Genomic DNA, 27,195 nt, shown 5'->3' with positions numbered 1-27,195 from the left:
CTGAAGGTGTTTGCTGATGCAGCAGAAGTTTAAGATAAGCACCAGAGAGATCATGGGAAGGAGCTGATAGCAGTGGAGTGGAGACAGTTGTGAAAAATGTGGACGCTCAGTGTGGTTATTGCAGTGAGGATGCACTGGGGGTATAAAGTGCAGAGAATATCTGACTTAAGTAGTTCTGCTGCTCATACAATGTTTTGGCCCATCTTTAGGATTCTATGTGTGAAAAGTCTGAAGGCAGTCTTGGATATGAGCATATCAGCTATCTGCCTGAAGACAGAGGCTTTCCAGATAACTATCTCCCAAAAAGCAATCAAGAAGCTCCTCAGGAATTGTCCGTTGAATATCTGCAGGCAGTAGCTAAGGTTCGCTTGTACCTGAGTAAGGCTGCAGAGCTGCTCTTTGACTTGCATGAGCTCCCAGGTAAGTGATAATTGTGCCGTCAAACGGAAATGTTGTAGACAGAGTAGAGTCACTGTGGGAAGGACATACTAAATTACACTTTATTCATTGAAGTTTAAGCGATGCTTCAGAAATAGGATTGCTTTAAGGCTTCTTGTTTTATATAAGTGGGAGATCTAGGCAGCTGAGAAGGAGGAAGAGATGCTTTAAAAAAAAATAAAGTACTGAGCTGAATCACTGACTCGATGAAGAAGATCAGCATGTTGAAAATAGTCTGAGATGCTAACACAGTCCATGAAGCATCAAAATGTGGTGCTGAGGGAATATTCTAGATAAAGAGCTGAGGAAGAGAGAGCTTCCAGGTTCTCCTGCATGGCCAGCAAGTACAAGTGAAAGGAGCTTGGTGCTACAGCTGGTGTTGGCAGCAAAAGTTTTCCAAGGTAGGACATGTTTTTGCTTTCTCTTCTTCAGTGCAAGACCGGGCAGAGGAGAAGCAGCGTTACTTGGCAAATGTGAAGGCGTTCTGTAGCCTCACCAAGAACAACTGGCATTGTGTTTACCTGGTTCGGAAAATTGCTAACCAGTATGGGATGGAATTTGCTCAGAAGCTTGTCAGGGAGGCACAGTTTAACTGGGTGTTCCCAGCAGAAATTCTGCAACAGGTAAGGAAGAGGTGTCTCCTTGGAGATGGTTCTCTCCTCTAAGTCTAAATTGGTGCTGCTTTGGGCTGCTTCTAGTGCTGTGTGGCTTTGGGGACTTACTGCAGTGGGAGCGGTTGTGAAGCTGACTTTTCCTTGCTGTCTACTGAGTAGAATCCTTTATGGCAGTGAGAAGCCATTTAGGTTGATGTACCTGCCTGCTGCCTCTCTTCAAGGCTGAAATGACAGTTCTTGGGAGAAACGGTTCTTGCAAAGAGCAGATTGCACCTTTTCCAGTGGCTGGTTAATGTCACAGTGCTCACTGTGGGCTTTTCCCTTTGTAGGTACAGATCAGCCAGTCTAATCACATTGATCGTTACCTGGCATGTGGCAAGAATTACAGAGTCCTGCGTGATGCTGTGGGGAAAGCCATGATTGAGTGCAAGACTGAGGATCTTCTAGAGGCAGAGAAGGTAGGGCATGCTCTCCTCAACAAAATCCTGTCATGGGTTCTGGGTGGCTAGTGTTTAAGCTTTATACATTTGTGTTGCCAGCATCTCTTTCCAATGGAGATACCTGGGTTGCCTTTGATTTTGAAAGCTGCTGTGGCTTATCCTGCCTGAGACACAGATGTCTGTGCTTTTATCACGTGTGTTCTAGTATATGTAACGTTGAGGTTATATCTGTTGGTTGCCTCATCCTTGCTTCTCTCCCTTCTAATAAATCATAGCAGTTTGTTTTGCAAGTGAGTATTACAGGCACCTTGTGACCAGCTGACTGGAGAGTAGGCAAGTAACTGGTGAAGCTTTACGCCTCCTCCCTGCCAGCCCATATCTGCCTAGCCTCGTGTCTTACTGTACAAAATCAGCCAGGTGATTTCTGTGCAACTAACCTTCTTCCAGTATGTAGTTTGTGCATGAAAACGTTCAGGAAGAAGTTTGACAAAAAATGCCTGTTTGAATTTCTCCGTACCATGAATACATTGTGACTTTTTCTTCACTTGTGTGTTGGCTTGGTTTGAAGGCAGGCATATACAGGTGCTATAAGTAAAATAATTGACAAGTTTCTGATGTAAAACACATCATCTTGAAGGCTGTCAGATTACTCACGTGTGGCTTGAACAGTGATTTCTGCATTATTCCCCTTCATGTGTGTGGACAGCTTTAATGCAGACCTGCTGAAGTCTGCTGATAGGACTGAATAACAGACCAATAACAACCTGAAACCTTGTAAAAGTTCATCTGTGACAACTGTCACCTCTTCTCCACTGTATCATCAGTTCTTCTTTTTCAGGCATCTAGCAGCTCCCCTGCTGTACAGGCTGTCCATCTGCTCCTGGCTATTTTCAGAGAGGTCACCGCCCTGTATGGAGTTAATGACTCCAATCTTCATCCCAAACAGCAGGTAAGATGCTTGATTCTGAGGGCTTGTGACAAACATGCTTCATTGATAAGGATAAGTGAGATTTAAATAATTGGTGAAAGAGCCTTTTGTTCTGATTATGCCCTGACCTGGGCAGATAGAAAGTGTTTTCAAAGCAGAGGATAGCATAGCATCGGAAGCAGCTGATAGTTCTCCTCAGTTTGATGGACAATATCATGCTGGTTTTATTTCTTTAAATGTGTGTTTTCAGCAAATAAGTGCTATGACTGAATTCATCCAGAACTCCAGAGTCCTGAATTCTCCAGACACGCAAAACTTTGCAGCTTGTCTTGTGACGAATACGCTGCCATCTCTTCTGACAGTGGATCCTCAGAGCTTCAGCCACAATGGAGCGCTAATTGAGATGGCTGTTCATACTACAGCTGTCTTGCTGTGTGGGCAGAACCCCATCCTGCAGCCCCTGAGGAATCTGGCATTTGCTCCAGATACCATGGAGGTAAAGAGATTTAACTCACGGTAGTTCAGCATGCTGATAGCTCTTTCACACATCTGCTGGGTCCTCTATAACATAACCTTAACATCAGAAGACACCAACTCATTGTTTTAATTGTGAATTACTGGTGTATGATTACTTCACTGTTGTTGGGATTAATTAGCACAGAACCAGGCTCTGGACTGGTTTAGATGTCACTGGTTGCTTATTATGATGGAGAACAAGGAGCAACTGCTACAAAAAAAAACTGATTCATATGTTCAGTTGTCATATTTTTTCTTCCTTAGCGCTCTTTTCTGCCTACAATGCCAGAAGATATAATGGCTCAGGCGAGGACCTGGGAAGGAGTGTCTGCTCTGCACTGGTACAGTAAGTGCTTCTGACTGGCTTTGAAAGAGATTGAAGGAGAATCCTTGTATTTGAATGAGACAATTCCTAATGTGAGGACAGACACACTCCTCAGCATGAGTTATCTGTTGTATATTAAGACCTGTATTGGATAACGCACCAAAGTGCACTGAGTTTCTGTTTAGTCTCAAGCTTATAGCTGTTTACAGAGTTTGAGACTGTGGGAGACCTGTCCTGTTACTTCTGGCAGTTAGGGGTAAGCAGGAGAGCAGCACTTCCTGGCTAGTTTTCAGTTCTCTGCTTTTCCTAGAAGGATTTAACTGTAAACTAGGAAGCTGGGGACATGGGAACATTCATGCTTACTAGCCTATGTGGCACTTGGTAGCAGAATTTTTCAGGTTTTCATTCCATGTTTCTTTCAAGGAGAGAAGCACTGAAAGCTTCCTCTGGTTGTTGTGTGAGCCTATGACTCCTTTAGGAATTTCAGTGCTTTCCATTAGACCTTGAAGCGTATTTCTTGCATCAAGATGATGGTGCCTATGAAAGGAAATAACAGGGGCTTCATAGATGGGTGTCTTCTAATACTGTCCTCTTTGCTTCTCCTTCTTCTTAGCATGTCCAAATGGCCACCCCTGCGCTGTAGGAGAGGTAAGATTTTGAGATTGGTGGTGTTTGTTTTTTAAGCAGGTGGTGTTTTCAACAATAAGCTTTTATATTTTAGTTACTGTTTATGTTCTATTGCGCAGCAGTTCGTTTTATAAACTCTAGATTACTAATCAATTTGCCATTGCAATGTAAAATGTAGAATTGCTGTAACAGATTGTACCAAAAAATCTAGTAAATAAGGCAGGCAGAGATCATTTGTCCAGTGTATAGCAGCTTTCAGATTAACCAGGTACAGCACGGATTTTTGTTTCATTGTCTCTGTTACTATTCTGGAATTTGGTGTTTTCATTCTTGCTTTTTGCTAGTGTGGCAAGCCCATGGAAATCAGCCGCTGTCTTGACTGTGGTGCCCAAGTTGGAGGGGAACAACACAGATCACTGCCTGGCTTTCAAGCATTTGGGTATGCTTTGATCCATTAACCTTCTCAGTGCAAAATGATACAGTACTTGCCTGTTGTGGTTTCAGGGTAAAAGGTGTTACCTCATGCTGCTACCTGAAAGGTGGCACTTGGAATTCCTCATTAGGGCACACATTCCCCTCTGGGAGGTGGAAGAGGTTTGGCAATGGGGAGTGCTGGTGTAACTGAATTTGCAGAAACTGCCTTTAAAAAGAGCTTGTCAAGCTTCTAGTTTTAGGTTTTCTATGTTTCTGCTCATCTAGGCAGATATATGTTATGTGGTTCTATATTGGCATATACTAGCAGGCTGCATGTTCTTAGAGGGATCATCATGACTGAAGAACTTCTACCAAAACTCCAGGATTTATGACTTGTGTTCCCTCCTCCTTGATTCTCTGGATTTGCAGTTTCAGCCCTTGCATAAAGAATGTTAAGGTTACTAAGTCTAAAGGCAGTGGCTTTTCATCTGTCCAGCATGAAGCTGGCTAATCTTGCCCCACAGGGTTGGCCATTGCTTTTTCCATAGAAAATGTAATTGGAAGAGATGTCCAACAAAAAGAAGTCAACCAGCAAAAACAAGAAAGTTTGCTTATTTGTGTACAAAACTTAATGAAAGTCTTCATTCCCCTGTAGCACTTTTAATCATCACCTTTTTATAGCACCCAGAGAACTTATGATCAGAAAGACATTATTGGGTATCAAAGACTACTTCTGTGTTTTCTGTCAGAGCAAAAATCGCTATGCATGCTTTCTGGCAGGAATAACGAAGACAGAACTCAAACAGGCCACATACTTGGAGATGCACAGCGCAGAAAAGAAATGGTGGAAGTGTCTGACCGACCCATGTCCCCAGTTGTCTTCATTCTGATACGCTTGCTCACACATCTGGCAATGTTACTGGGAGCCACAAAGGATCCTCAGGTATCTTCCAGTAATAGTCCCAAGTGGCCACATGAAATGCAGTGAAATCTTTATATGACACTGGTCCTTCTCACTGTGTTGCCTAGTGACTAGGGAAATCTTTCAAGATGCAAGACCCAAATTCACTTCTCCCTTTGCCCAGGAGTGTTTTGGTTTCTTCGTGCAGTTGCATGTGCACATGTGCATGCATACCTGTCATTATGTGCACAAGTAGTAAGAGTCCTGTAGGATGGAGTACAGACTGTCTGGTAAGATTAGTTTTGCATGCCTTGTGCTTGAACTGGATGTTATTGATTACACTCATTCTTTCTTTTTGTTGCTCTTCAGTCACTGCGAAAGATTATCAAGCCACCGGTGCGCAACACAGTAACTTTCCTGCAGCAGCATATTCAGGAGGACTTGGCACAGATGACAAAAATTTTGGGAAAGAGTGTAGATGAGACTATCAACATCCTTCATCTTGTCCTAAGCAGCCTCCTCAAAGACCCCCATCAGCATCCAAGCCAATGTAAGGAAAACTACTAGCCATATCACATCTACAAGCTGTATCAGCGTTTTAAGGGCAGCAGTTAGTCAGTTTCTTTGCTAACAGACCACTTTCAACAGGTGGTAGCTGAGCTGATGAGGGAGATCCAGAAATTTGAGGCTTGTTTCTTGCTGTAGGTAGTGAAGAATTTTTGGTCTTCTTTCTGGTCTTCTTTTGGTCTTTCTTCTCCTTTGGTCAAATATATGGGGTTTGCAGGGTTTGGTACATAATTCTGGAAAGAAATTAATGAATAAGTGGCTTCATGATACACTAACAGAACTTCCAGCTCACAAGCAGAGGTACTACTCAAAGTAGTGTGTGCAGTTTTGGATGACGCTCTCCAACTAGGCTGAGATACTCATTTAGCCTCTGTGACCTCTATAGTTGCTCTTAGCTCATCATATGAACTTGCAAGGATGTCACATCTAAAAGCTAAGAGAATCTGAGCTATCTTGTAACTGAAATATTGTGAACTCTTAAATTTCTGTTGCAGGGCCAGTTCAATTTGATGGTACGCTTTCCACCAAGGAGAAAAGAAACAAGTGGGAAAGAATTGTTGCAGACACAGTTATTGTTCCTGAGTTGGAGGTGAGAAATTAGCTGTAAAACAAAACAAACAAAAAACAACAGTAGTTGAGCAGTTCAAAAGCAACTTTAGAAACCTGACCTGCTGTGATACCTTTGCTACTCTTTTCACCCGACTTTTCCTAAATGCGAGCTATTTGTGGTACAACTGCAGGTCCACATTAATTTGTCATCAGCTAGTCACTTCCATCTCTAGATTATAGACGCCCTGCAGTAGATGACCCTGCTTTCAAGCAGGGGTTTTGGACTGGGTGATCTCTGGAGTCCCACCCAGCATCAGTTATTCTGTGACTCTTTTATGTGAAACATGGAAGGTGTGTGTGAGAGAGGGTCAGCCAACTTTATTATACCCATGGAAACGCGAATCAGACTTGAGTTACGTTATGAGGATTTTGTGCAGACGTAAAAGTAGAAATATCTTTGTGTAGTTAAAAGTACTTGCCCAAGTGAGCATAAGAGTGCCCCAAATTAATCCTGTTTGCCTTTTTTCATCATGTGTATCATTTAAAGAATGGAAGACCTGAGGGCAGGATGAGCTGGTGAACAAAGAACAATTTTAGAGCATGAACAGCTGTGTTGCAGCGTGTGGTTTTTACATGCATTCCCTAGAAGTTCATCTTCTGTTTTGACATATTTTTGTGTGAATTGGTCACCAAACTGTTAGGGAAATATGCTCCCATGGAGGTTCAACATTGCATGAAGCTGCCAATGCTGATAGAACACCATTATTTTTTGCAGGGTTTGGATAAAAAACTTCTGAAGTTAAATAAAGAAATTCAACAGGATGAGAGAATCTCTTCCAACCTAGTAGTGAAAATGGTGTATGGCGATCCAGTCACTTTCCTGTCCCAGCTGCCCAAGGACAGTCACATCCATCATTCCAAGATGTGGAGCTGCCGAAAGAGAATTTCAGTGGAGAACCTGGGCCATGTAGTCCAGCAAAATAATGCCAAGGACAGTGTCCCTCTCCTGTGGAAGTTTCTGCAGAAGGTGAGCGTAATACAGGGATGAGACCCCACAATGTTCAGATAATGCTCTACAGAAGCACAGAATCATAGAATGGTAGAATGGCTTGGGTTGGAAGGGGCCTTAAAGATCATCTAGTTCCAACCCCCCCCCCCTGCCATGGGCAGGGATGCCACCCACTAGATCTGGTTGCCCAGGGCCTCATCCATCCTGGTCTTGAACACCTCCAGGGATGGGGCATCTACAACCTCTCTGGCCAACCTGCTCCTGTGTTGAGGTAGAAAGGGACCTCTGGGTACATTTGGTTCAACTCCCCTGCAGTCTCAGTCTTGAGAACTGCACATGTAGAGTATTTTTTCTGAAAAGCAATTCAATAGAAGTATTCAAAATGGGTTTGTCCAAGGACAGCTTTACTCAAAGATCCCCTTTCCTCTTCCAGGAAACAGAACTGAGGCTGGTTAAAACTTTACCAGAGATTCTGGCTCTTCAGAGAGACTTAGTGAGGCAATTTCAGAACACTGCTCATGTCAAGCGCTGCACGATCAGAGACTTCCTCAACGAACCCCGCTCAGGTGAGAAGATTCTGCCAAAACTGTAAATTAGTGAGACAAAAAGTGCTTTAGAAAGATTGTTTAGATAGTGCAGATGAAAATGAAGGTGAAAATTTCTCTTAAACTTGCAATCTTAAGTCCTTATTTTTCCTTTCAACTTCTATGCAAATATACTGGAGGCCTTGATGTTAGGAGTTTTTATTAAAAAAGTTAAAGTGGTTAAAGTGGTTTTAAGAATTTAAGCACAAGAGGTAGGGACTCTGCTCAGAGAGAGGCAAAATAAATCCCTGAACGCAGCTGTGGGTATGTTGAATTTCTAAGCTGCTCTAGAGTAAGGGCCTTCCTAAAATGTGGAATAGGTATCCAGCCCTTCTGTTAAGTCAGAAACAGGCATTTTGTGACAACTCCTTTAGTTGTACTTAAGTGCAATTACTTCTGTTCTTAAGTACTTATGGAAGATTCCTTAAGGGTCATGTAGACCAAGGATCCATGCAGCCTTGTAGCACGTGCCAAAAGCACTCAATAATGGAAGAATATAAACAAACAGCAAATTACACAATTTGATAATGTTGGAAAACTGTTTAATGTACATTTAAACACTTCTGGTCTGTTTGAACAGTTACCTAAGCTTATGTGGTGTGCTTTGAAAATTCTTATATTATTGAGTTTCATGGTGTTACCAGTAAAAGATATTTCAAGGATTCCTGTTTCTGGTATTGCTCAGATGTGATGAGGGACCTGTTACAGAGGAGAGTTAACGTGTTCCTGTCTGTCTGGAACAAGCTGAGAAGATCACTGGATACCAATGGTGAGTGCCCTTCCCTCACAGCATTGTTTTGTGTGATGGAAATGAGAGATTGTCTGCTGTCAGACAGGGGTCCTTCAGTGCCCTTTGAAAGAACAGGTTTCTTCTGTCAGATGCTGAAAATATCCTCCAAACTGACCTTGGCCGTTAAGGGTTAAAAACTGACCTTTGCTGTTAAAGGTTAAAAAGATGTAGGTGCAAATGGAAGAGTGTTTCCTACCTGTAGTAGTCTCACCTGAACCTGCTTCCTTTAGCACCTACAGGGAACAGAAAGTGTGACCTTTTTGTTGCTTTCTCTTGCTGTACTTTCTTCTGACCTGGGTTGGCTCAGGAGAGGCTATCCATCGTGGGGCAAGCTCTGGGACACCACAAGCAGCCTTCTATGCTTTTTATTTTAGGGGAAATTAAGCTTCCTGAAGGCTACTGTGATGCTGACCTGACCATGGACAGCAAGCTTGAGGTCCTTCTGCCACGTCGACAGGGACTGGGCCTCTGCTCCACAGCCTTAGCCAGTTATCTCATTAGTCTGCACAATGACTTTATCCATTTGGTGAACAAACATACCAAAGAAGATGACAGGTACGTTGCTATTCCAGCCAGGCATTTTTTGTCTCTGTTGTATTACCTGCTCCCACACAATCTGCTTTCCCTGCTTCATAAAGGCTTGTCACTCTAAGTGGAGACAACTTTCTTCCTCTTCTGAAGGTACCTGATCAGTCCATCAGAAGTAGCTGACCTGCACTTGATCAGTTACGAGGTTGAGAGAGACCTGATTCCTCTGATCTTATCCAACTGCCAGTACAGCATGGAGAAGGGTGGGGAGACGTTGCAGCACTTTGATCTGGAGAGAATCCAGCAGCAAGTCATCAGCAAGTTCTTGCAGGGGAAGCCGCTCATCACCCTAATGGTAGGACGAGGCAACTAGCTATGTTTCTAGGCAGCTAGAAAACATAGCTAGCAGACAACTCGTTGGTTTCAGAGCCCTGCAGAGAACTGCAGGCGTCACAACTTACTGGCTGCAGTCTTTGCTGCAGCCAAACAGACACTGTAGCAGGGTTAGCAATGTTACCCAAGTTCTACAACCCTGGGTTTCTCTCCTGACAGGGAATACCTACCCTCGTGTACAGACGTGATCGAAATTATGAAGAGCTGTTTAATGATGTCAGGAATAAGCTGGATCAGGTGGGTTTCTGCCCTGGAGAAACAGGGCAAGCGTGTGACCCCGACATGCCAAGTGTCAGGCCTGTCTTCTCACTTGCCTTGCTCATCTGCTATGAGGGCTTGCTCGCTAATCTGTTAGCATGCCTTGAATATGTACACACTGGTTGTCTTTTGTCAGTCAGGATTTACAAAGGGGAGATGTAGTTAAGCACTTTCAGTTTCTTAAATCTGGGGCTATTCTCTCATTCCTGACTTCTGCAGATTGAGCAGCAGGAAGGAATGGTTCTAAACTAATACTAGCAACTGCTTTGACTTCATGGTTTTCAGACTGCTCTTCCCAGTTCTGTTATGAGCACGATCAGTGGGGAACTACAGTCTTACAGTGATGTCTGTGATGCTCTGTCTGTCGCTGAAATTACCTTGGGATTCCTGGCCATGGCTGGAGAGAATGCAGAAATGTTTCTGACTGACTACGTTGTAAACGTTCTGCAGATGGGTGATCAGACAAACCCTCATGTGCTGCAGGTGAGTCCTGAGAGCAAAGCTTGTATTCTTAAAGGATTAAATCTGTATTGGTTTATACTAAATCCAGACAGTTTGACCTCCAAGCCCAGCAGAAGTTCTAATTCAAGCTGAATTAGAGTGTGTTAGAATTTCCTCCCCACCATACTTGACAGCAGGAGAGAAAACAATTTTCACTTCCACTGCAACCAGTGTTTACCAGGTGGGAGCATCCGATAGCTCATGATGCTCAGCAGGTTCTTGCAAAACCCTATAGAAGGGTCAAGTGGAGGATGTGTGGAAAGTCAAACTCCTCTCTGCAGATCCCTGCTCTTCTGCCATCACCACCAGGAAGGAGAATACTTAGTTGGGTGCCAGCATAATTAGTTGCAATGCTAAAACTGCTAAAAGGGAAAACTTTCAATAATGAGTCAGGTTTTAGTGACACTGGCTTACCGTGGTGCTGAACAGGATTGAAAATAGCACTTTACTTCTCAAAAGTGGTGATAGGGGAAGGTTTTATCTCCTAATGATGTGTGAAAAGAGGCTTTTTACTGATAGGGGGCAAAGGCACTATGCTATGACAAGTATGTGTGACATACAATGGGAAAATGACAGGGCTTTCATAATGGCCAAGAAAGCTGGATTACTGAAGGCAAAATGGGGAATCCGGAGATATAAGCACGTAGGCTTTTATGCCCATGTTGATAAACATGGTTTATCAATGGATAAGGTTTGATAAACTCCCAACTGCTGGATGAGGCTTTTGTATATACTACTTTGTCATAGTAAGACTGTTTATCATTGAATGGTTTGGGTGGGAAGGGACCTTAAAGGTCATTTAGTTCCAACCCCCTCTACCATGGGCAGGGACATCTCCCACCCGATCAGGTTGCTGTGTCACCCTGCCAGTTAACGTGGCTTCTATTTTAGTGGGCTTCTCTGTTTCTTCTTCTGCAGGGGGATGAACAGGCTCCGAAATATGTTCCTTGCATCCAGTTTCACACTTCGTTTCTCTTTCAGGCCCTCGGACGATGCCACCTAAAGCACAGCATAGCCCTTTGGCAACTTCTCTCCACCCGCAAATCTGAGCAGCTTCTGCGCATCAAAAGGGTAAGATACACTGGCAACCTCAGGGTCTGCTCAGGTGTTTCCTCATCTCGAAGATGAAGTTGCTCAAACATGCTTGGTTCTTTTTTTCTCATTGCATTTTTAGGATCCTTTTGTAGATATCAGTGCAGAGTACAAAGCTGATCTCACTCCAGAGTTTGCCAAGCTCCTCAACACCTACCTCGTTCACTCAAGGCTTGAAACCTTCCTCCAGAAGCTCCATGAAATGATCATCCTGAAGCTGGGACGTGTCAAAAGTGTGGATGAATTCCGACCCGTATGGAGGTAATAGGTTTATGCAGCCCAAAACAACCCCCAGTTAGTAATGACTTAAGCTTCTCTGTCTCTTTGAAAACACTTCTGATGGAAACAATTCCGTTAGCAAATGACTGCTCTGCTGGACACAAAGCACAAGCATTGATATTAGGGATATGTGGCTATTTGTAGGGCACCCTCCATGTTTCTGGCATGAGTCTTCTGCATCTTACTCGAGCTTTTGGAAACAGTGCTGAAACAGCAGTTGTTTTTGAGTGCTAAACACAGCCACTTCTGTAGTCAATCAAAGGAGCATGCTTAGTTTTCTACATACACAAGCTTGGCCCTGACAACTTGATTATGTCCTAATAATACTACCTTGCTCTCTGCTTTCTAGCCTGAAGGAATCACTCATTCCTCTACTTGACGAAAAAGACTCGGAGTTGGCTGCAGAGCTGGAAGATGCATTCCCAGATGAGATTCTCCTCTCCCATGCTACTGCTACCTGGAAAGCAGCTGCTCTCTTCAAAAGAGAACGTAGGGAAAGCTAAGGCCATTAGCACCACGGGGCCTGCCTCTGGCCACTAGTGATTTTTCCTCCTCTTACACCGAGCATTTTAGTACCTCAAACATAGGCTGCAAGTGAGATTCAGGAAGGTCAGGGTTTAATGGGTCTTGGTTTTGTTGTGTTACCTTTCCCGCAGCAGGATAGAGTAGAAAGAGAAAGGTGCTTATATTGCAGCCTTTTCCTTTGAAAGCCTTGTTTAAAAAAAAAAAAAAAAAAAAAAAAAAAGCCCCCCTATGCCCTTTTCTATGAAGAAGCATTACTCATTAATGATAGAAAATGACGCTCGCTTTTAATAGGCATTTTTTTGCAATCTTCCTCTTTTTTGATACCTGCCAGCACCAGGGTGCTCGCTGTGCTGCTGCCCTGCCCCTGCACAGCTCCCCCCGTGCCGCCGGCCCCTCTGCGCCCCCTTCGTCCCCCTCAGCACCCCCGGAGCGCCGAGACCGAGGTGGAAAGAGAGAAAAAGCGAAAACTGCCCCAAAACGACCCGCTCCGTTCCTGCCTTCACCTCACCCCTCCAGCTGCGGCCTGTCGCCTTGCCGGGCGCCGGCCCCTCCCCTCAATAAAGCCCCGCTGCAGCTCCTCCCGCCTCCTCCTGCTCCTTCCCCGCCGGGCCGCCATGACGGGGCCGCCGCCGCCCGCCATGCTCCGCCGCTGGGCACGGTAACGGCGCGGGGCGCTCTGCGCATGCGCCCTGGGAGGGGGGCGGCGGTGGCGGTGGCCATGGCAACCGCGCGGGGCGGCGGGCCCGGGGGACGCCGGGCTGCGGGGCTCCGGGGCGGGATAGGCCCAGGCCTAGGCCCCGGGCCGGTGCGGGCCGGGCCCTGCGGGCTCCTTTTCCCCGCCCAGCCCCCGGGGGCCGCCCGTGAGGCTCCCCCCGCGCTCTGCCCGCTGTAGCCGGGGCTCGTGCGTCCTGGCGGGGACCGGCCCGGGGCCGCCCGCTCGGTGCGGGGGGAGCGGGGCCTGGGCGCGGGTCGGGCGGGAAGCGGCGCTCACCCCGCGGCTCTGCGCTCCTCCGGCAGCGAGCAGGCCCGGCTGAAGGGCGGCGTGGTGGAGGAGGACACCGAGGAGTGGCAGAAGGAGCCGAGCTTCGCGGGGCTGGAGAGAGTGGGAGGCGTGGACTTGTCTTACATCAAAGGCGACGACTCGAGGGCCTGCGCTTCCCTCGTCGTTCTCAGCTACCCGGGGCTCGAGGTAACGGCAAGGGAACGGTGGTGCCCAGGCGTGCGGTAGCGTGAGGTTTTTCCCTGAAGGTTTGCACAAAGGGCTCTGTCTGCCGTGCCTCTCCGCCTCGCGGGACCTCAGCGAGTTGCCGTGTGTGCTTCGCAAACCCTCCCACCCCGCGTTCTGCAGGAAAGACGAACAGAGGAAAGAATAAGTAAGGCTTTAGAGATACCTCTGGGAGGACGCGATGCAAACCGCTCCCAACTGCAGGAGGTTCGTGGGATGACTGGGAACTTCAGAGGCACTGAAGGATAGCTTTGGTATGGGTACAAGTCAGTAAATCAGAAAATACAGGGATGGGGTGTAGGTCGCAGCCAGGCACAGATGACTTTAGCTGCTTTAGGTAGGTATTAGAAATAGCCAGTCTCAGCCACTACCCAGGAGGAGACACAAAGGACCATTGTTATTCGTTGCCAATCGAGAGAATAAATTAAAGCATTTGCAGTACTCATAAGCAGCAGCTGTCCTCTTTGTGAGTTCTTGCTTGGAATCAACTCGTAACACGGGGTGTAACTTACAGAAGCATTCCTAAAACTGCCACAAATTCCATACCCCATAGTCATTTATCTTGAATTAATAAAGTGACTTGCCTGTTTCCTTACTTTCAAACTGATGTAAACCTTCAAAACCTGTAACAAACGGAAATAAAGTTTGATATTGGCCACTGGGATTTTTAAGAGCTGAATTCCAAATCCTTCCTTGATTCCTGTCTTACACTGTGTGTACGTTTTTTGTCCTGTCTTAAAGTGTTTCTTTTGGCATCCCTTGCCCCTCCCTGCACAGAAACACGAACACCGTTTGATAATGCTTTGTGTGAGCTTTGGGGTCCCCTGCTGTGGATTTGAATAGCTGCTCTCATTTCTTTCCAGGACTTCGCTCTCAAGCAGGGTATGGTAGGGCGATGTCCGGCTGTCTTCTTTCAGCAGTCCATTATCCACCCCTTTCTCTAAGGGACTGACACAACCCAGTGCCCTTAGCTTTGTAGGAGAGATCCAGAAGCAAAGTATTTGGAGAAAAACAACAACAACAACGAGAGTAAAGGACATAAACTAGAGGAGATGTCTGGAAGAGCCAGGAGCTACCCAGAAGAGTCCTGGAGGTCACCGTCTCTGCACTGTCCCGCTGTACTCCTAGGTGCTGTACGAGGATTGCCAAATGGTGGCTGTGAGTGCCCCGTACGTGGCAGGGTTCCTGGCCTTCCGAGAGGTCCCTTTCCTGGTGGAAGCTGTTCAGAGAGTTCAGCAGGAGGAGCCCAGGCTCAAACCTCAGGTGTGGCATATTTCTTTGTCCTAAGTTGAAAAGTCACAAAGGCTCAGAGTGCTGCTGAGATTGCACTGCCTAGCAGTTTTCTGCTGGCAGAGCAGAAAGCACGGTGTTTTCAAAAAACAAAACCCAAAGTTTTATTGAGGCAGCCATTCCACTTTCTTCAGGGACCAGGGATGCCATTCTGTGTGTAGCACCAGTGAAGAGTGCTGCCAGCCATTAAGAGCTTGTGGCAGTGGGACACTGGTCATTTAACGTCATGTAAGCAGCACTGCAGGAAGGCAGATCCTTATGTGGAGGAGTGAAAGTAGTGAGACAGACTTCTCCTTCCTCAGAGGGCTAGCATGGCTGTGTATTGGAGGCTCTCAGTGCACAGCAAATAATGTGTATTTTTTTCCCAGGTGCTTCTTGTAGATGGGAATGGCCTTCTCCATCACAGAGGTAGGACTGCGCTGGAGAGCCCTGCTCTCTGGGATCCCCATGCTGCCACTTGGGATTCCTGTCTGGTGTTCTGCAGTTACAGTGCCTTGTTGTTGACAGGGTTTGGTGTGGCCTGTCACCTGGGAGTTCTGACCGATCTACCATGCATTGGAGTGGCCAAGAACCTCCTGCAGGTGGATGGCTTGGCCAGGGATGAGCTGCACAGAGAGCAGGTGAGGCTAGGTTGGGAATTATTTCCACTCTTTAATATCCCTGGACAATTAGCACAGTCGCATTCAAGTAATTTCTCACCAACTGACTTTGTGTGTTTCTGTGCCCTAGATTCGTTCCTTGCAGAGGGGAGGAGATACATTCCCACTGACAGGCACTTCAGGGAGCGTCCTCGGGATGGTAAGCTGCAGGGAGTTCTGCTTGGCCATCAAGTCTTGCAGCTTTGTCTAGCTGTGAGCACTGGAGGATGTTGTCGCTGTAGTGGGACTGGTCTTGGTGACATTAGTTCAGGAAGACAAGGCCTGAACAGGTGACCAGTAGTGCCAGTTTCCCTTTTCTATCAGCTCAGACACCAGTGGAAAGAGTTGGTGGTTCAGGTGTGGGGGATATTCATGTACCTGGCTGTGGCACCCTGTTCATGAACCACGGTCGAGGAGAGGTGCCACTTCTGTAGCAGCTTACTAGGATGCGATATGAAAGCATTTGACTCAAGAGTGCTGCACGGGAAATGGGCAGGTTTAAGAAACTTCCTTCACCTGGGGTTACGGTAACATAGTCTGTATTAGCAAGTCTCATTGCTTCCCAGAGCTGTGTGAGGCATCTGGGGAAGGATCACGGGTGTCCAAAAGGGCAAACAGTCCCTGTGAGGAGATACCTGTGAAGCAGAGGATCAAGGAGGTTGGGAGCTGGCAAATACAGACCCACCAGCCCACCCTCTGAAGACAACTGGCTGGCTAATAATTCATCTGCCACGTTGTATTTGTTTGAAATAAGCCTCTTAAGTATTTGATCTCTCTTGTTTCTGAATGCACAGGCCCTGCGTAGCTGCAACAGCTCTAAGCCCCTTTATATCTCTGTGGGCCACAGGGTGTGCCTGGACACAGCTGTGCGCCTAGTCCAGACCTGCTGCAGGTACCGGATCCCGGAGCCCATCCGCCAGGTACAGAAACGGGGGAGCTGAGGGAGGGGAGTGCAGACCTGGGGTGGGGGAGCAGGCAGGCAGGCAGGTAGCGGGGAGACATGACAGCTGCGGATGCCGAGCCCGTGGTGATGTTTCGGAGCCTCAGTTTGCCACCCGTCTGTAACTGACAGTTCTGCAGTGGGCACCCTTCTTGCTGGCCTGTCCTCCCCAGCCTGTTGTATTGCTGCTTATGTGGTGGTGAAGTGATCATCCTTCCTTCTTCCTTGCTTGTTCTTCTGACGCAGTGCTGAGAAGTGCACACAACCCTCACTGCAGACCTAGCTTGACAGATTTCTTGGTTCCTCTCTGCAGGCAACTTCTGTGATGCTGATGTTAATACGGAGGAGCTGGAAATGCAGCTTTCCTGGTGCTTTGAGCCTAGCACAGACTGCAGTGCTGCTCCTCTGGGCTTTTCCTCGCTACTGCACCCCACCAGGAACTGCGGGCTCTGGGACAGCAGGCAGCCAGTAGGTGACAGCAGTGGATCACGTTCAGTGAGCCGCAGCTGCCACCGAGGCTCTGCTTCAGGCTAATTAAATCACAGCAGGGCTTGAGAAAGGGATCTGGGGAAGCGTAAAGCCTCTGGGACTTCTAGCCTGACAAGTGCTTCCCTTCTCAGGGTCACCCTGCTGTTAGCGGCTCAGGTGGGCCTGACCCGGCGGCTGCTCAGGGAGCAGGGCCTCTTCAGATGTCCCTGTTTGTAACGTTGCCCTGGAACACGCAGTTCACGTTGCTACACCTCCGTGCTTGTCAGGTGCCTGGCCACCTTTGCTCTGCAGCTCCTCAGAGCAGCACTGAGAAGATCCTGCTGAGGGCTGTTACGCAGTCTCTGCACGCAGGGTCTTCTCCTTGGCGCTGCAGTGTTTTCTGAAAGCAGAGTACTGAGTCTGTAGTTATAAAACAGGCAAAAATCTCACACCTTAAAGCAAAACAAACCTTGAAGCATCCATTCCAGACCCAGAGTTTCTGATCTCATAAACCACTACCTGCCAGACGGGAGTAGGCTGGTAGATCTTCTTATGTAACCTTCCAGCAAGGGACAGATGCCTCCGCAGAGCTGTAAGCTAGCTCTGCAGTTCAGCATGCTCAGAGGAAAGGGGAAAAGCGTTCCCTTTGGAAACAAAAGGGTGTCTTGGAGGTTTTCATCACCTTCATTTCATTTCCAGCTTTCTCCAGTGTTTGTCTATGTTCCGAGACTCCTCCAATCCTCTATGACCTTTTTTTAAAGTGATGGAATGAGGTGTTGACACGTTCCTTACGGAGAGGCTAGAAATGGAGAAGGGTGTGTGTTTGCTGTAGAGGCAGAGGAGTGGCAGGAGATAACAGTGTTTAAACCTTTCCATGGGACTTTTCCCACCGCACTTTCGTGTGGTAACTGTTACAGATCTTGATGCAGGGCAGTGGGGAGTTCTGGCTTGGGTGAATTCCTAGATCTTTTTGCTACGGGATCTCTCCATGACAGGCTTGCAGGTCTGGTGGGTGATGCGCTTACAGCTTTCCCAGTGTGCAGTGAAGGACTTGTGGAATATTAGCCCTTAGCTGCTAAGTTCTGGTAGCCCTAGAAGTGTGATGCCCTCCAGGCAGCTCAGCTGGCAGTACCTTTTTGAGGCTGTGTTTACGGCCTGGATGAACGCAGTGCTACGCTGCAGCATGTGTACTACTGACGACTGTTGTGGGAACTTAAACCTTCCACTTTCCGAGAGGTATGGCTGCCCAGTCTGTACAGGGTGTGCTGTGCTTCGTGGGCATGAAGCTGCGTCTTCACGGTAATCAGCAGCAGTTTGATTTGCATTCAGCCCACGATGTGGTTGTGTTGCCAAAGGAACTGTGGCTGTGATGCAGGTGAGAGGGGTGATGTTTCAGAGAAAGCAGAGGGAAGTTCATTATCACCTACGGACGTATTTACTTCTGTTTAGTACTTCTCCCATGCGCAAGGCTGAACTGGGAGAATATCGTTTGCAGAGGGGCGATCCCTCCGCCCAGCCAGCTGGTGAGGTTTTCAGGCAGACTTGGTTCTTTCAAGCTAACCAGACAAAGGTATTGAGATAGGCAGAAGCTGTCATCCCAGAAAAATAAACAAAGCATTTAAACTGGGTGGCACTGGAACCAACAGCAAGCCCCCCTGAGAGCAACTGCTCTTACCTACTTCTGGCAGAGGTTGGAAGCCCTCTCCAGTGCTTGCCCACGCTCCGAGCCTGCTCAGACCCACAATCCACGTGCACAGTGTGGAATCAGGAGCTTTTAACACTCCATCTGATGAGGCTTGCTGTGGGACAGATTCTTCTGCTCTTGCTTCCTCAGCTTCCTGGCTGGCTGCACACCAGCCTCCAGCTCACTTGATGATCCTTTTAGCTCCAGCTGGCGTCTTGCCCAGCTGGTTCCTGCTGGCTCAGGATGTGGCTGATGGGGCAGCCTGATGTTACTCCAGCCCACCAAGGAGGACAGAAATCAGCCTGGCCACAGCTGTGAATTTCTGCAGGTCACATCATGTGCAGTATTAAATAGTTATTAATGCAAAACTGAAAAATAAGCCATCATCTCTCTTCTCTGTGTGAGTAACTCCTGCTGCCCTGCAGGGAAATCAGTCGCTGATATCCTGAATTTCTTACTCCCCTGAGATGCAGCCCCCCAATACAAGCTTGCTGCTCACCACTGCCCCTCATAAAATAGGCAAAACAACAATTCCAGACCGTAATGCCAACACTAGTCCCTGCTGAAAATAGAAACAATCTGTGAGGATTATTACGGGACAGTTATCCATCTTATTGATTAGCCCCTTGGTTAATACGCTGGGTTAAGCTGTCTCTCAGCACTGTGTTAGGAGTGAGGACTGGCCAGTAACTTGCCACCTAATCAAGCATTAGCTTATGTTATCAGTAGAATGAATTCAGGGGTGTTTCTTCCCTAGAAAACTAGTTTGTAGATCTGACTCTTGCTACCTTGGTCTCCCAGCAGGGACTCTATTGAACAACCTCTTTCCCTCGTTATAAAATACATCACGTAATCTCCTTTCCTGAAGAGTGATCAAAGTTATTTGTCAGTTCAGTTATGAAACTGTCCAATTATAGAGAGAAGGGAAAAAAATCTCCCAAACAAACCACCCCTTACGTAACCATTTTTCATTCTCGATTCGTTAAGCGGTTGTGGAGCTGCACTTCCAGCAGTAAGCTGGCACCTGAGACGCCTGACTGGAAGCTGCAGGGAGGGAAGGATGGGGAGCTCGCTGGGGCATGGGAGAGACTCTTCAGAAGTGCAGCATAGTGATGAGAGTAGAAAGTGCTTCGAGGACAGCCACTGGGGATGCGCTAACCCACTTTATTAGCATGATCATCATATTCTGTGAAGCTTTTCCAGCTGGGAAGGTCACAGACTCCTTTGTAAGTGGAGAGAGATTCTGTCTTTGAGGTGGGGCACAGCAGCTGTTCTAAAATGTCACAGGCTAGCAGTGTTTTTGAGAAAGAAAGTTTCTGAAAAATAATAATAATAATAAAAAAAAAAAACGTTGAGGAAATGTTAAAATCACAGTTACCAAGAGACCAGGATCCAGGTGCTTGTAATGGCATCCAAGAGTCTTACACTAATACGGAGTAGCACTGGAAAGCTGAACAGAAATACTTCAAGGCAACAAGAACATCCAGTAAATGTTCAGCAACACTTTCTATAGCTCTTGGGATTTCTCTTGGTGTTCTTGCCCAGCTCTGACCACGTGCTGTCTAGCTCTGCTGATCAGACACAGCAGCCTAGTTCTCCAGATGAGCTCAGGGGGTTCATATCACAGGAGAGTGTATCAGAAATGGAAAGGAGGAACTGGATACTTGCATGAGGAGGGGCTTGGTGAGGTTTGGTGGTGGCTCTGAGATCAGCTTCAAGGACGAGGGCAGTAAACCATGAATTTGGTAGAGTCTCAACGTTACATCTTTCATCTGTGGCCCCAGGAGGGGTCGTACTGGAAAGCAGAGCACATAGCACTGATACGGTCTGGTGTGTAAACTGCTCCTGTTGTCTCCTTGGCAGCCTTGCTTTTGGACTCACAAGCTAGGACAGTGTCAAAGGTGTGTCGCTTGCCTTGCATCTGCTGCCAAGAAGTGGTAGAGGCAGGAGTGTGCTTGTGCCTCGTCTCTGTTTGCTTTTACAGGATGTTTTTACCTGCTTTAGCCGCGTAATTACCATCACACAGCCAGCCCACCAGGCGCAAAGGCAGGATGAGCCAAGCTCATGCCTAGGGAAAAGGATATGCAGCAGACAAGTGGTGTGCTTCTCCATCTGTTGCTTCGTGATACAGCTGCTGGAACAGAGGAAGTAAAGGGATGGGTACAAGAATGGGCGATGCCAGCTTCTCTCTGTTCATCCCATGTCATCTTGACAACTTGCCAGCCGTATTGCTGTATTCCCAACTCTTCACAGCCCTCTCCATAGCCTTGTTCCCCCTCTTAATTTACAGTTTCCCGTGGAGGGGACAGCCACATTTCTCAGCCAACTAGTGACCACAAAAGCAAATTCTTTGTGAACATCACAGTGTCACAGCTGTAAAGACCATGGATGATCTTGGAATGCTCTGAGCCTGAAGGCTGCAGCCTGACCTGCCTGAAATGCCAGTGGGAGTCCCTGTTAGCATAGGCCCAGGACACAGCTTCTGTTTCACTGTGTAGACAGTGAAGGTCATTGCAGCAGAGTCCGTGAGGCATTCTGCAGCCCCAGGACAAGTCAATAAAATGCTCCAGTATTTCCCTAACTTTTGAGGAGACCGTGCTCTTAAATTTCTATCAAGTCTATTCCATCTCTCATCAGTGAGCTTGGACTCCAGGTTCCAAGCTATTGCTGGAAAAGGCCCGTGGAGGAGCCTGGCTGCTCGTTATACTTTCCTGCATTGCATTCAGAGGTGCCTGCGTGAGGAGAAGAAATTTAGGTCGGTTCACAGGATGAAAACACCAGAGCATTCTCAGTCTCCTGCGTCTCCTTCATCCTGGCTCTCCTGCCATGGTTCATGAAAGGGGAGTTGCAGCTCTGGCACAGAGACAAGACACAGTGGAAAGCAGCCCATCACCTCAGCACCTCTCCCTTTGCCAGTGAACAATTCTTACTTAGCCTCTGGAAATTCTTGCTGGTCTGCCACATCCCCGGATGACCAGGAGGGCATCTTAGGAGCTGTTCAGTGTAGGTGGGAGGTGAGGGATTCCTGCTGGGTCAGTGCTTGCTGCAGGAGGGCTCGCTGCAGTGTGAGCTGGAAACCTGTGCTAATGCATCCTTTGGGTCTTGTAGAGGCCTTTGGTGAGGGATGACTCCGCTCATCTGAGCTGCAGTAGGGGTTTACTGAGGAAGCTCAGCCTGGTTCCTGCTCTGGGTGTTCATCATGCCATGCTTGTGGTAGGGTGAGAGCTGAGCAGACCTTAGGCATGGCTGGCAGGAACTGTCTGAACCCAGCGTCTCCTGCATGCTCAGCATCGCCTCCTTGCTCCTCTGAGAAGTGAAGGGGCAGACAGGAAGGGTTCAGAGACTGGCATTTCTCTTTCTGAAATGGTCTGTACTCCGGTAGGGCTGCTCGGTCCAGGACCCTCTATTTCTTTGTCTCAAGTCTTCACCCTCCCAAGCAGCTTACAAAAACCAAGGACAGAAGTACACAGGTTGCTCTTTGCCAGGCAGTTGCAGAAGGGCTTGTTACGATGCACTGGCATTAGGATGCGCAGGGGCACACTGAGACAACTATGGGGAGACACCAAACAGGCTGGCCAATCCTTTCACTCATTTTCCTTCTTTATTCCAGGCTGACATTAGATCGAGGGAGTATATTCGGAAGCAGATGTGTTCACCAGTGAAGGTCCCGTCTTCTGGGCCAGAGAGGTAGGTGTGTGGGCAGCCCAGGCAGCTGCCTGTCCAAATGGGATCTGCTCATGTAATGATCTTCAGTAATGGCATTAAAGGGACAGGCCGGGTAACAAGGTGAGCTGAAGTGACATCAGGACACATGCTGCCTCCATAAAGGGTGATTTCTGGTGGTTGTAGCCATGCTACTTCACACGTTTTTTCCGCAGAGCACCGTGTCCTAGGCTGGGGAAGGTCACTGGGGATTTGATCTGTTTCCGGCGCCCATGATAAGCAAAGAACTAACGCCCACAGGTGTGACATGAGGGTGAACAGAAATATCCTGCAGGGAGCTGGTTTCTGTTCCCAGAAGACGAGGGGAGGGCCAGACTGCCCCACTCTTACATAATGTCGGCTGGTGGCTGCTCTTAAACGGTACAAATCCATGGCAAGCCCACTGGCGCGTAGGAGTTCCTCGTGTCAGAACGCTGCGCTGCCTCTTCAGCACTGTTCATGGGAGGTTGCTGAGTTCCCTCAGACCCACACTGGTACCGGGTTGGACAGGTAGCGGATAGCACTGCCTGAAGAGCTACTTCAGGACGAATGAAGTGTGTCAGTGCTCAAAACCCGCTCTGCTCTGAGGGTCATGCTGGACCAGAAAGAGTGAAGAATGAAGGTGGCTGGTGGCAGCAGGCAGGGATGACTTGCGCTGACTTGAGGCAGCTCTCACAGATTCGTTAGGACACTTGGCCAGTGAAACTCACCATGCTCTGCTCAGCTCCTCTATCCTGAAAAATGCATCCAGAAACAAAAGATGAGTCCATTCTTGTAGTGTTGCACAGTGTGGCCAGGCTATGGGGGGTAGCCCTGCGTGGTACCAGGCTGCATGTCCCCCATTTGTGCTGGTGCTTCATGCTGATGCTGAAGCTTACACAAAGGCTAGCTGGTTTTGGAGCCAGTACAGCAGAAACACCAAAGTCATCCCATTTATGTGGCATATTAGTTGGTCTTTTTGGTTTCTTTCTTTTCTTTTATTTATTTATTTTTTTTAAAAAGTCTGTAATCCTTCCTGGTTTTTGCTCCTTGCAGGAAAGAGAAGGCTGAACTGGATGATTAATCTTATGCCAGAAGAAATTGCAAGGCCCCTTCTTCACCGAATGCAAGACTGTGGTTCTGCAGAGTGCAGCAGCCGAGTGGCAGCCGTGGGCAGAGCAGCACAAGGCTGTGCTGGTCAGGACAATACCAGCCACTGTGCACTCCTCTGGTAGACAGGCGAACCAGCCTCTGTTAAGGATGTTGCTCAATGTTTAGAGCATATTTCTCATGGTCAATTTTGAAGTGTTGTAAATACATGTAATTTTTTCACTTGTAATTTTCACTTGTAATTTTTCTACAACTTACTTGATTACTCGGGCAGTTGCAGGAGGTGATTTACAAGATGTTGGGGCACTTAACATAGTTACTATCAAGCTCCAAAGCTGGCCTTTGGCTCCCACCACTCCTCTGGGACAGGGACTTCCCTTCTTGGCATTTTTGGAACGGCTTCCACCCAGTCCCTGCAGCCTGTTCTCTCACCCTCACTTTGCACGTCTCTGGGAACAGAAGCCCAGTATGCAGCTCCGGCTGGTCCTGACAGACGGGCAGAGGACTCCGTGTTTCGGGTGGGCGTGTGACTCACGAGGGAGGGGACGGAGCCAACAGTCTGCTGTGTGTTTTGGAAGAGGCTCGGTGGTCTGAGCTCCGGTACCTGAGAAATTTTCTGCCTGTTTGGTGTCAGTGGCTTCTGTGTGCCTGCTACGTTGGTGCTATGCAGCAATACCAGACCTTGGTGGCTGGGTGCGAATCATTGCGCTGGGCACATGGTGCTCTAGTGTTGCTGGTCGTGCTGTGAAATTGCTCTGCATTGCTGCTGAAGCACAATTCAGATACAAGGGCATTATGAGACGCAGACTTGCTTGGTGTTAACTCTGAGCCTCCCCACAGTGCCTGAGACAGGGCTTGCGGTGCAGACCAGTGCTTCCCGACGAAAAGACCATCTCAGGGGAGTGGAGAGTTTCTCATATGCAAATCAGTCAGGGTGGCCAGATCCCCGGCCTGGATTTTTGCAGCATGAGTGGACCAGGAGCACTCGTATCAGGTCAGGAGGGAAGCTCTCTGTGGCCAGCACACTTGGACCAACACCTACCAGTTAAGCCTTTTGTGAAGCTTTGCATTAACAGCAGAGCACAGAACAAAGAGCTTCTATCCCTGGATCAATACAGCTGGCCTACTCCAATTTGCCAGGCTAAAGCTTTTCCTCCAGAGGTGTGGGTTCTTGGTTGTATTCAGCAGTTTATTCCTGACCATTTCTGAAAAACAATAGGAGCAAGTACATCAGCACTTGAACACAGCCCAAACTGGTATGTGGATGTAAAAAACCATGCCTGTGTAAGATTCCAGCCTAAAGACATAAAAGGCCATTTTTGTGGGGCTGCTCAGGGTCAGGACTCCTGTGGTTGGTGTTAATGCTGCTGAGCACTTCGCTTTTGCATAAATTCATCTTGCAGCTTTTGTTGCCCGTGTCTCACCTCCACCTCCGTCTCGGTGCTGTTCTGGGGACAGAGGACATTCAGCCTGTGTGGCACATCCGTGCAGCAGCTGCTAGGTCAGAGTACACCTGAGTCACCTCTAACCCGGGTGGGAAAAAGGGAGGAGGAAACGGACTGGGCACCCCCAGGGCCTGCCTTGGGGAGCTCTGTTGGACCGGTCCCCAGGAGCGTTGAGAAGGGGGATTGGCAGCACTCGGTCTCTGACAGGGTTCTGGTCCCTGCACTTCCCCCCCCCCCAAAAAAAAAAAAACAAAAAAAAAAACACACAAACAAACCAAAAACATGCTGATTCATGTATTTTAAAGACACAAGCAGCTGAAGTTTTCAAACCCTGAGAAGGAGCATTCTGTCTCCTGGGAAGCCTCAAAGCCTTTTTCACATGGGAGTTTGTTACGTGGGTGGACAGAGACCGGGGAGGAAAGAAAAAGACAGCGAAACTGTGCTCCTTTGATCCCCGTGGTGTGTGTAGGATCAGAGGGATCCCTGTGCCCAGCGGGGAGGGGTGAGAGGGAGCATTTGGCTCTGTGTCTGACCCCAGCTTTGGCAGGGGGCAGAGGAGCAGCATCTGGTGGGCAATCCTTCCCAGCTGACGGGATGAGGGCACTGCTCTCGTGTTGCTCCCGGCACCACAGACGTGATGCCACTTCAACGCTACCGTCCGCCCGTCTCGAGGGAGCGGCGTGGAGGCAGAGCTTCCCGACAAGCGGCCCCGCGGTAGCGCTGATGCCAGCTTGAGAAACAAGTGGAACAACCGAGTGCCCTGGGAGCAGCCCACCCTGCTGCCCCCGCCTCGCTTGGCCACCCAACAACGCGTGAGGATGCCCAGAGCTGCCAGAGAGCTCCGCAGGCCCAGCCAGAACGCCTTCCACATGTGGGATGGGGACGAGCTGGGGCCTGGCCATGGCTTGCCAAAGGGCCTTACTGGATCCTCTTGTCAGGGAGGAGCACGAGCAGTGTAATTAGCAGCAGCAAAGCCAATCTGGCTTAACGAGAAAGCACTTGCTGCACACAGCTGGTGGGGTGGGGGCCCCCCACTGCCCCCCGCCTGCGTCCACATGCTGCCAGCCAAAATCATTCCTTGGAGTCAGCCCTGCAACCCCCCTGCAACTGGGAGGGGTGGAGGTGTTAATTAGGGAGCTCTCTGGGGGAGGATCTGGTCAGGGCCTCTCCCAGCTCTTCACACAAGTCCCCCAGGCCTCTGCCAGCAGCAAGCAGTTTATCCACGTCTCCTTCTAGCCGTGTGCAGAGCAGCAACTTCTACAAACCCCAGCAGCAAAGCCTGGCACGGATTTAGGCACATCTGATGTGCCAAGAGCCAAGGAATGGCTGTGCCTTAGATCCCAGGGGACGGCCACAAAAGAAATCGCTCTTGCTGCCAGTTGCCACTGCCCGGTGCAGGGAGCAGCCTGCCCGTGCTGGGTACCACAGCGGCCGGGACCACCCTGGGCTCATTCCCCTCTGTTTGGGGTCACTCTGCTCTGCCTGCAGGCTCGCTGGGGTGGGCCTGGTGCCTGGAGGGGTCCGCCCCGGAGCAGGACGTGGTGCTGAACACGGTGCTGAGCGTGAAGGAGCCGCGGAGCGCCCCGAGGTGTCGCAGCTGCATGGGGCTCCCCCTGCATGGACGGACAGCCCCACACTTGTCGTGTCCTGAGGTAACTTCCCTAAAATCTGACTGCTTTGGGTTGGAGTCATCTTCATGGCTTTGGGGGATGCCATGGTGGGGAGGAGGCCTTGTGGATGCGGTGGAGGGGCTCTGCTGGGTTTTGGGAGCCACCCGCGCTGCGCGATGCTCTCTTAGCCGCTGGAACCTGGGGAGTCGGTTAAACAAATTGACTAATCCCTGTGTTTGGTGTCTACTTGAGGCTCTCTGAACACAATAAGGGATTAACTTGGTCTTTATCTAATTGGCTTATAAACCAGGGAAGGGAAAATCGCTTTGTAATGCATGAAACCTCCTCTTAATGGAAACTCAGAGACCAGAGCTTGAGTGTCCTTGCTATGTAAACTGGTACCTATCTCTTCTTTAACTCTCTGTTTGCTGAAAATTAGCTTTTTTTTTTTTTTGGATGTGAAGTACTTGTTCTTGAGTTCTCAATGATCTATTAGTGACTTGTTACAAAGCCTGGCCTTTTGTTATCTCCAAAGGTGCTTTTCTCTTTAACATTTTTATGTAAGTGTGAGCCTCCCAGCGGGCCCCATCGCTTGGTGTTTTCTCGGGGCTGTCGGTGCACAGGGCGTGGGGCTGGAGCTACAAAATAGCAGGGACTATGAGCTGGGGCAGAACTGGTCAGCAGGGCTGATAACTACATCCACGGCAAAAACCTGGGGTGTGGGAGTAAAGGGAGGAAGTAGGATGGAGGAAAATGGAAGGGGGAGGAAGGGGGAGGCCTCTCTCGAGGTTATGGTGAGGGTTCTGTACAAGGAGAAGGCTGCTGG

At 48.5% G+C, this 27,195-nt stretch overlaps 2 protein-coding genes across 5 annotated transcripts in view; both read left to right on the top strand.

The window, feature by feature from the left end:
• The window catches only part of RNF213 (ring finger protein 213), a 50,109-nt gene extending 37,676 nt beyond the window's left edge, over positions 1 to 12,433 (top strand). For both annotated transcript variants that reach the window (XM_035342320.1, XM_035342321.1), the window contains exons 47-67: positions 210 to 420; positions 871 to 1,061; positions 1,382 to 1,510; positions 2,331 to 2,441; positions 2,671 to 2,916; positions 3,201 to 3,282; positions 3,875 to 3,909; positions 4,233 to 4,327; positions 5,083 to 5,245; positions 5,573 to 5,753; positions 6,265 to 6,359; positions 7,095 to 7,346; positions 7,762 to 7,894; positions 8,598 to 8,681; positions 9,077 to 9,257; positions 9,384 to 9,585; positions 9,783 to 9,860; positions 10,167 to 10,364; positions 11,364 to 11,453; positions 11,557 to 11,735; positions 12,103 to 12,433. In XM_035342320.1, the coding sequence (XP_035198211.1) occupies positions 210 to 420; positions 871 to 1,061; positions 1,382 to 1,510; positions 2,331 to 2,441; positions 2,671 to 2,916; positions 3,201 to 3,282; positions 3,875 to 3,909; positions 4,233 to 4,327; positions 5,083 to 5,245; positions 5,573 to 5,753; positions 6,265 to 6,359; positions 7,095 to 7,346; positions 7,762 to 7,894; positions 8,598 to 8,681; positions 9,077 to 9,257; positions 9,384 to 9,585; positions 9,783 to 9,860; positions 10,167 to 10,364; positions 11,364 to 11,453; positions 11,557 to 11,735; positions 12,103 to 12,256 (3,090 nt within the window). In that variant the 3' untranslated portion in view covers positions 12,257 to 12,433. The remainder of the gene's footprint in view (positions 1 to 209; positions 421 to 870; positions 1,062 to 1,381; positions 1,511 to 2,330; positions 2,442 to 2,670; positions 2,917 to 3,200; positions 3,283 to 3,874; positions 3,910 to 4,232; positions 4,328 to 5,082; positions 5,246 to 5,572; positions 5,754 to 6,264; positions 6,360 to 7,094; positions 7,347 to 7,761; positions 7,895 to 8,597; positions 8,682 to 9,076; positions 9,258 to 9,383; positions 9,586 to 9,782; positions 9,861 to 10,166; positions 10,365 to 11,363; positions 11,454 to 11,556; positions 11,736 to 12,102) is intronic.
• Positions 12,434 to 12,694: 261 nt separating this feature from the next.
• On the top strand, positions 12,695 to 23,765 carry ENDOV (endonuclease V). Of its 3 annotated transcripts, XM_035342322.1 has the most exons (10): positions 12,695 to 12,936; positions 13,296 to 13,467; positions 14,632 to 14,766; positions 15,162 to 15,201; positions 15,301 to 15,413; positions 15,523 to 15,591; positions 16,226 to 16,351; positions 22,134 to 22,210; positions 22,402 to 22,486; positions 23,261 to 23,765. In XM_035342322.1, the coding sequence occupies exons 1-9, from the start codon at positions 12,893 to 12,895 to the stop codon at positions 22,460 to 22,462; spliced, it is 837 nt and encodes a 278-aa protein (XP_035198213.1). In that variant the 5' UTR covers positions 12,695 to 12,892; the 3' UTR covers positions 22,463 to 22,486; positions 23,261 to 23,765. The 3 variants fall into 3 exon arrangements, with proteins under 3 accessions (XP_035198213.1, XP_035198215.1, XP_035198214.1); XM_035342324.1 differs by lacking the exon at positions 14,632 to 14,766; XM_035342323.1 differs by lacking the exon at positions 22,402 to 22,486.
• Positions 23,766 to 27,195: the final 3,430 nt, after the last annotated feature.

This window comes from Oxyura jamaicensis, chromosome 18 (assembly GCF_011077185.1).
Source record: "Oxyura jamaicensis isolate SHBP4307 breed ruddy duck chromosome 18, BPBGC_Ojam_1.0, whole genome shotgun sequence".
Taxonomy (NCBI): Eukaryota; Metazoa; Chordata; class Aves; order Anseriformes; family Anatidae; genus Oxyura; species Oxyura jamaicensis.
Note: the sequence above shows the minus strand (reverse complement) of the source record. Positions and strands in the feature narration are given on the sequence as shown.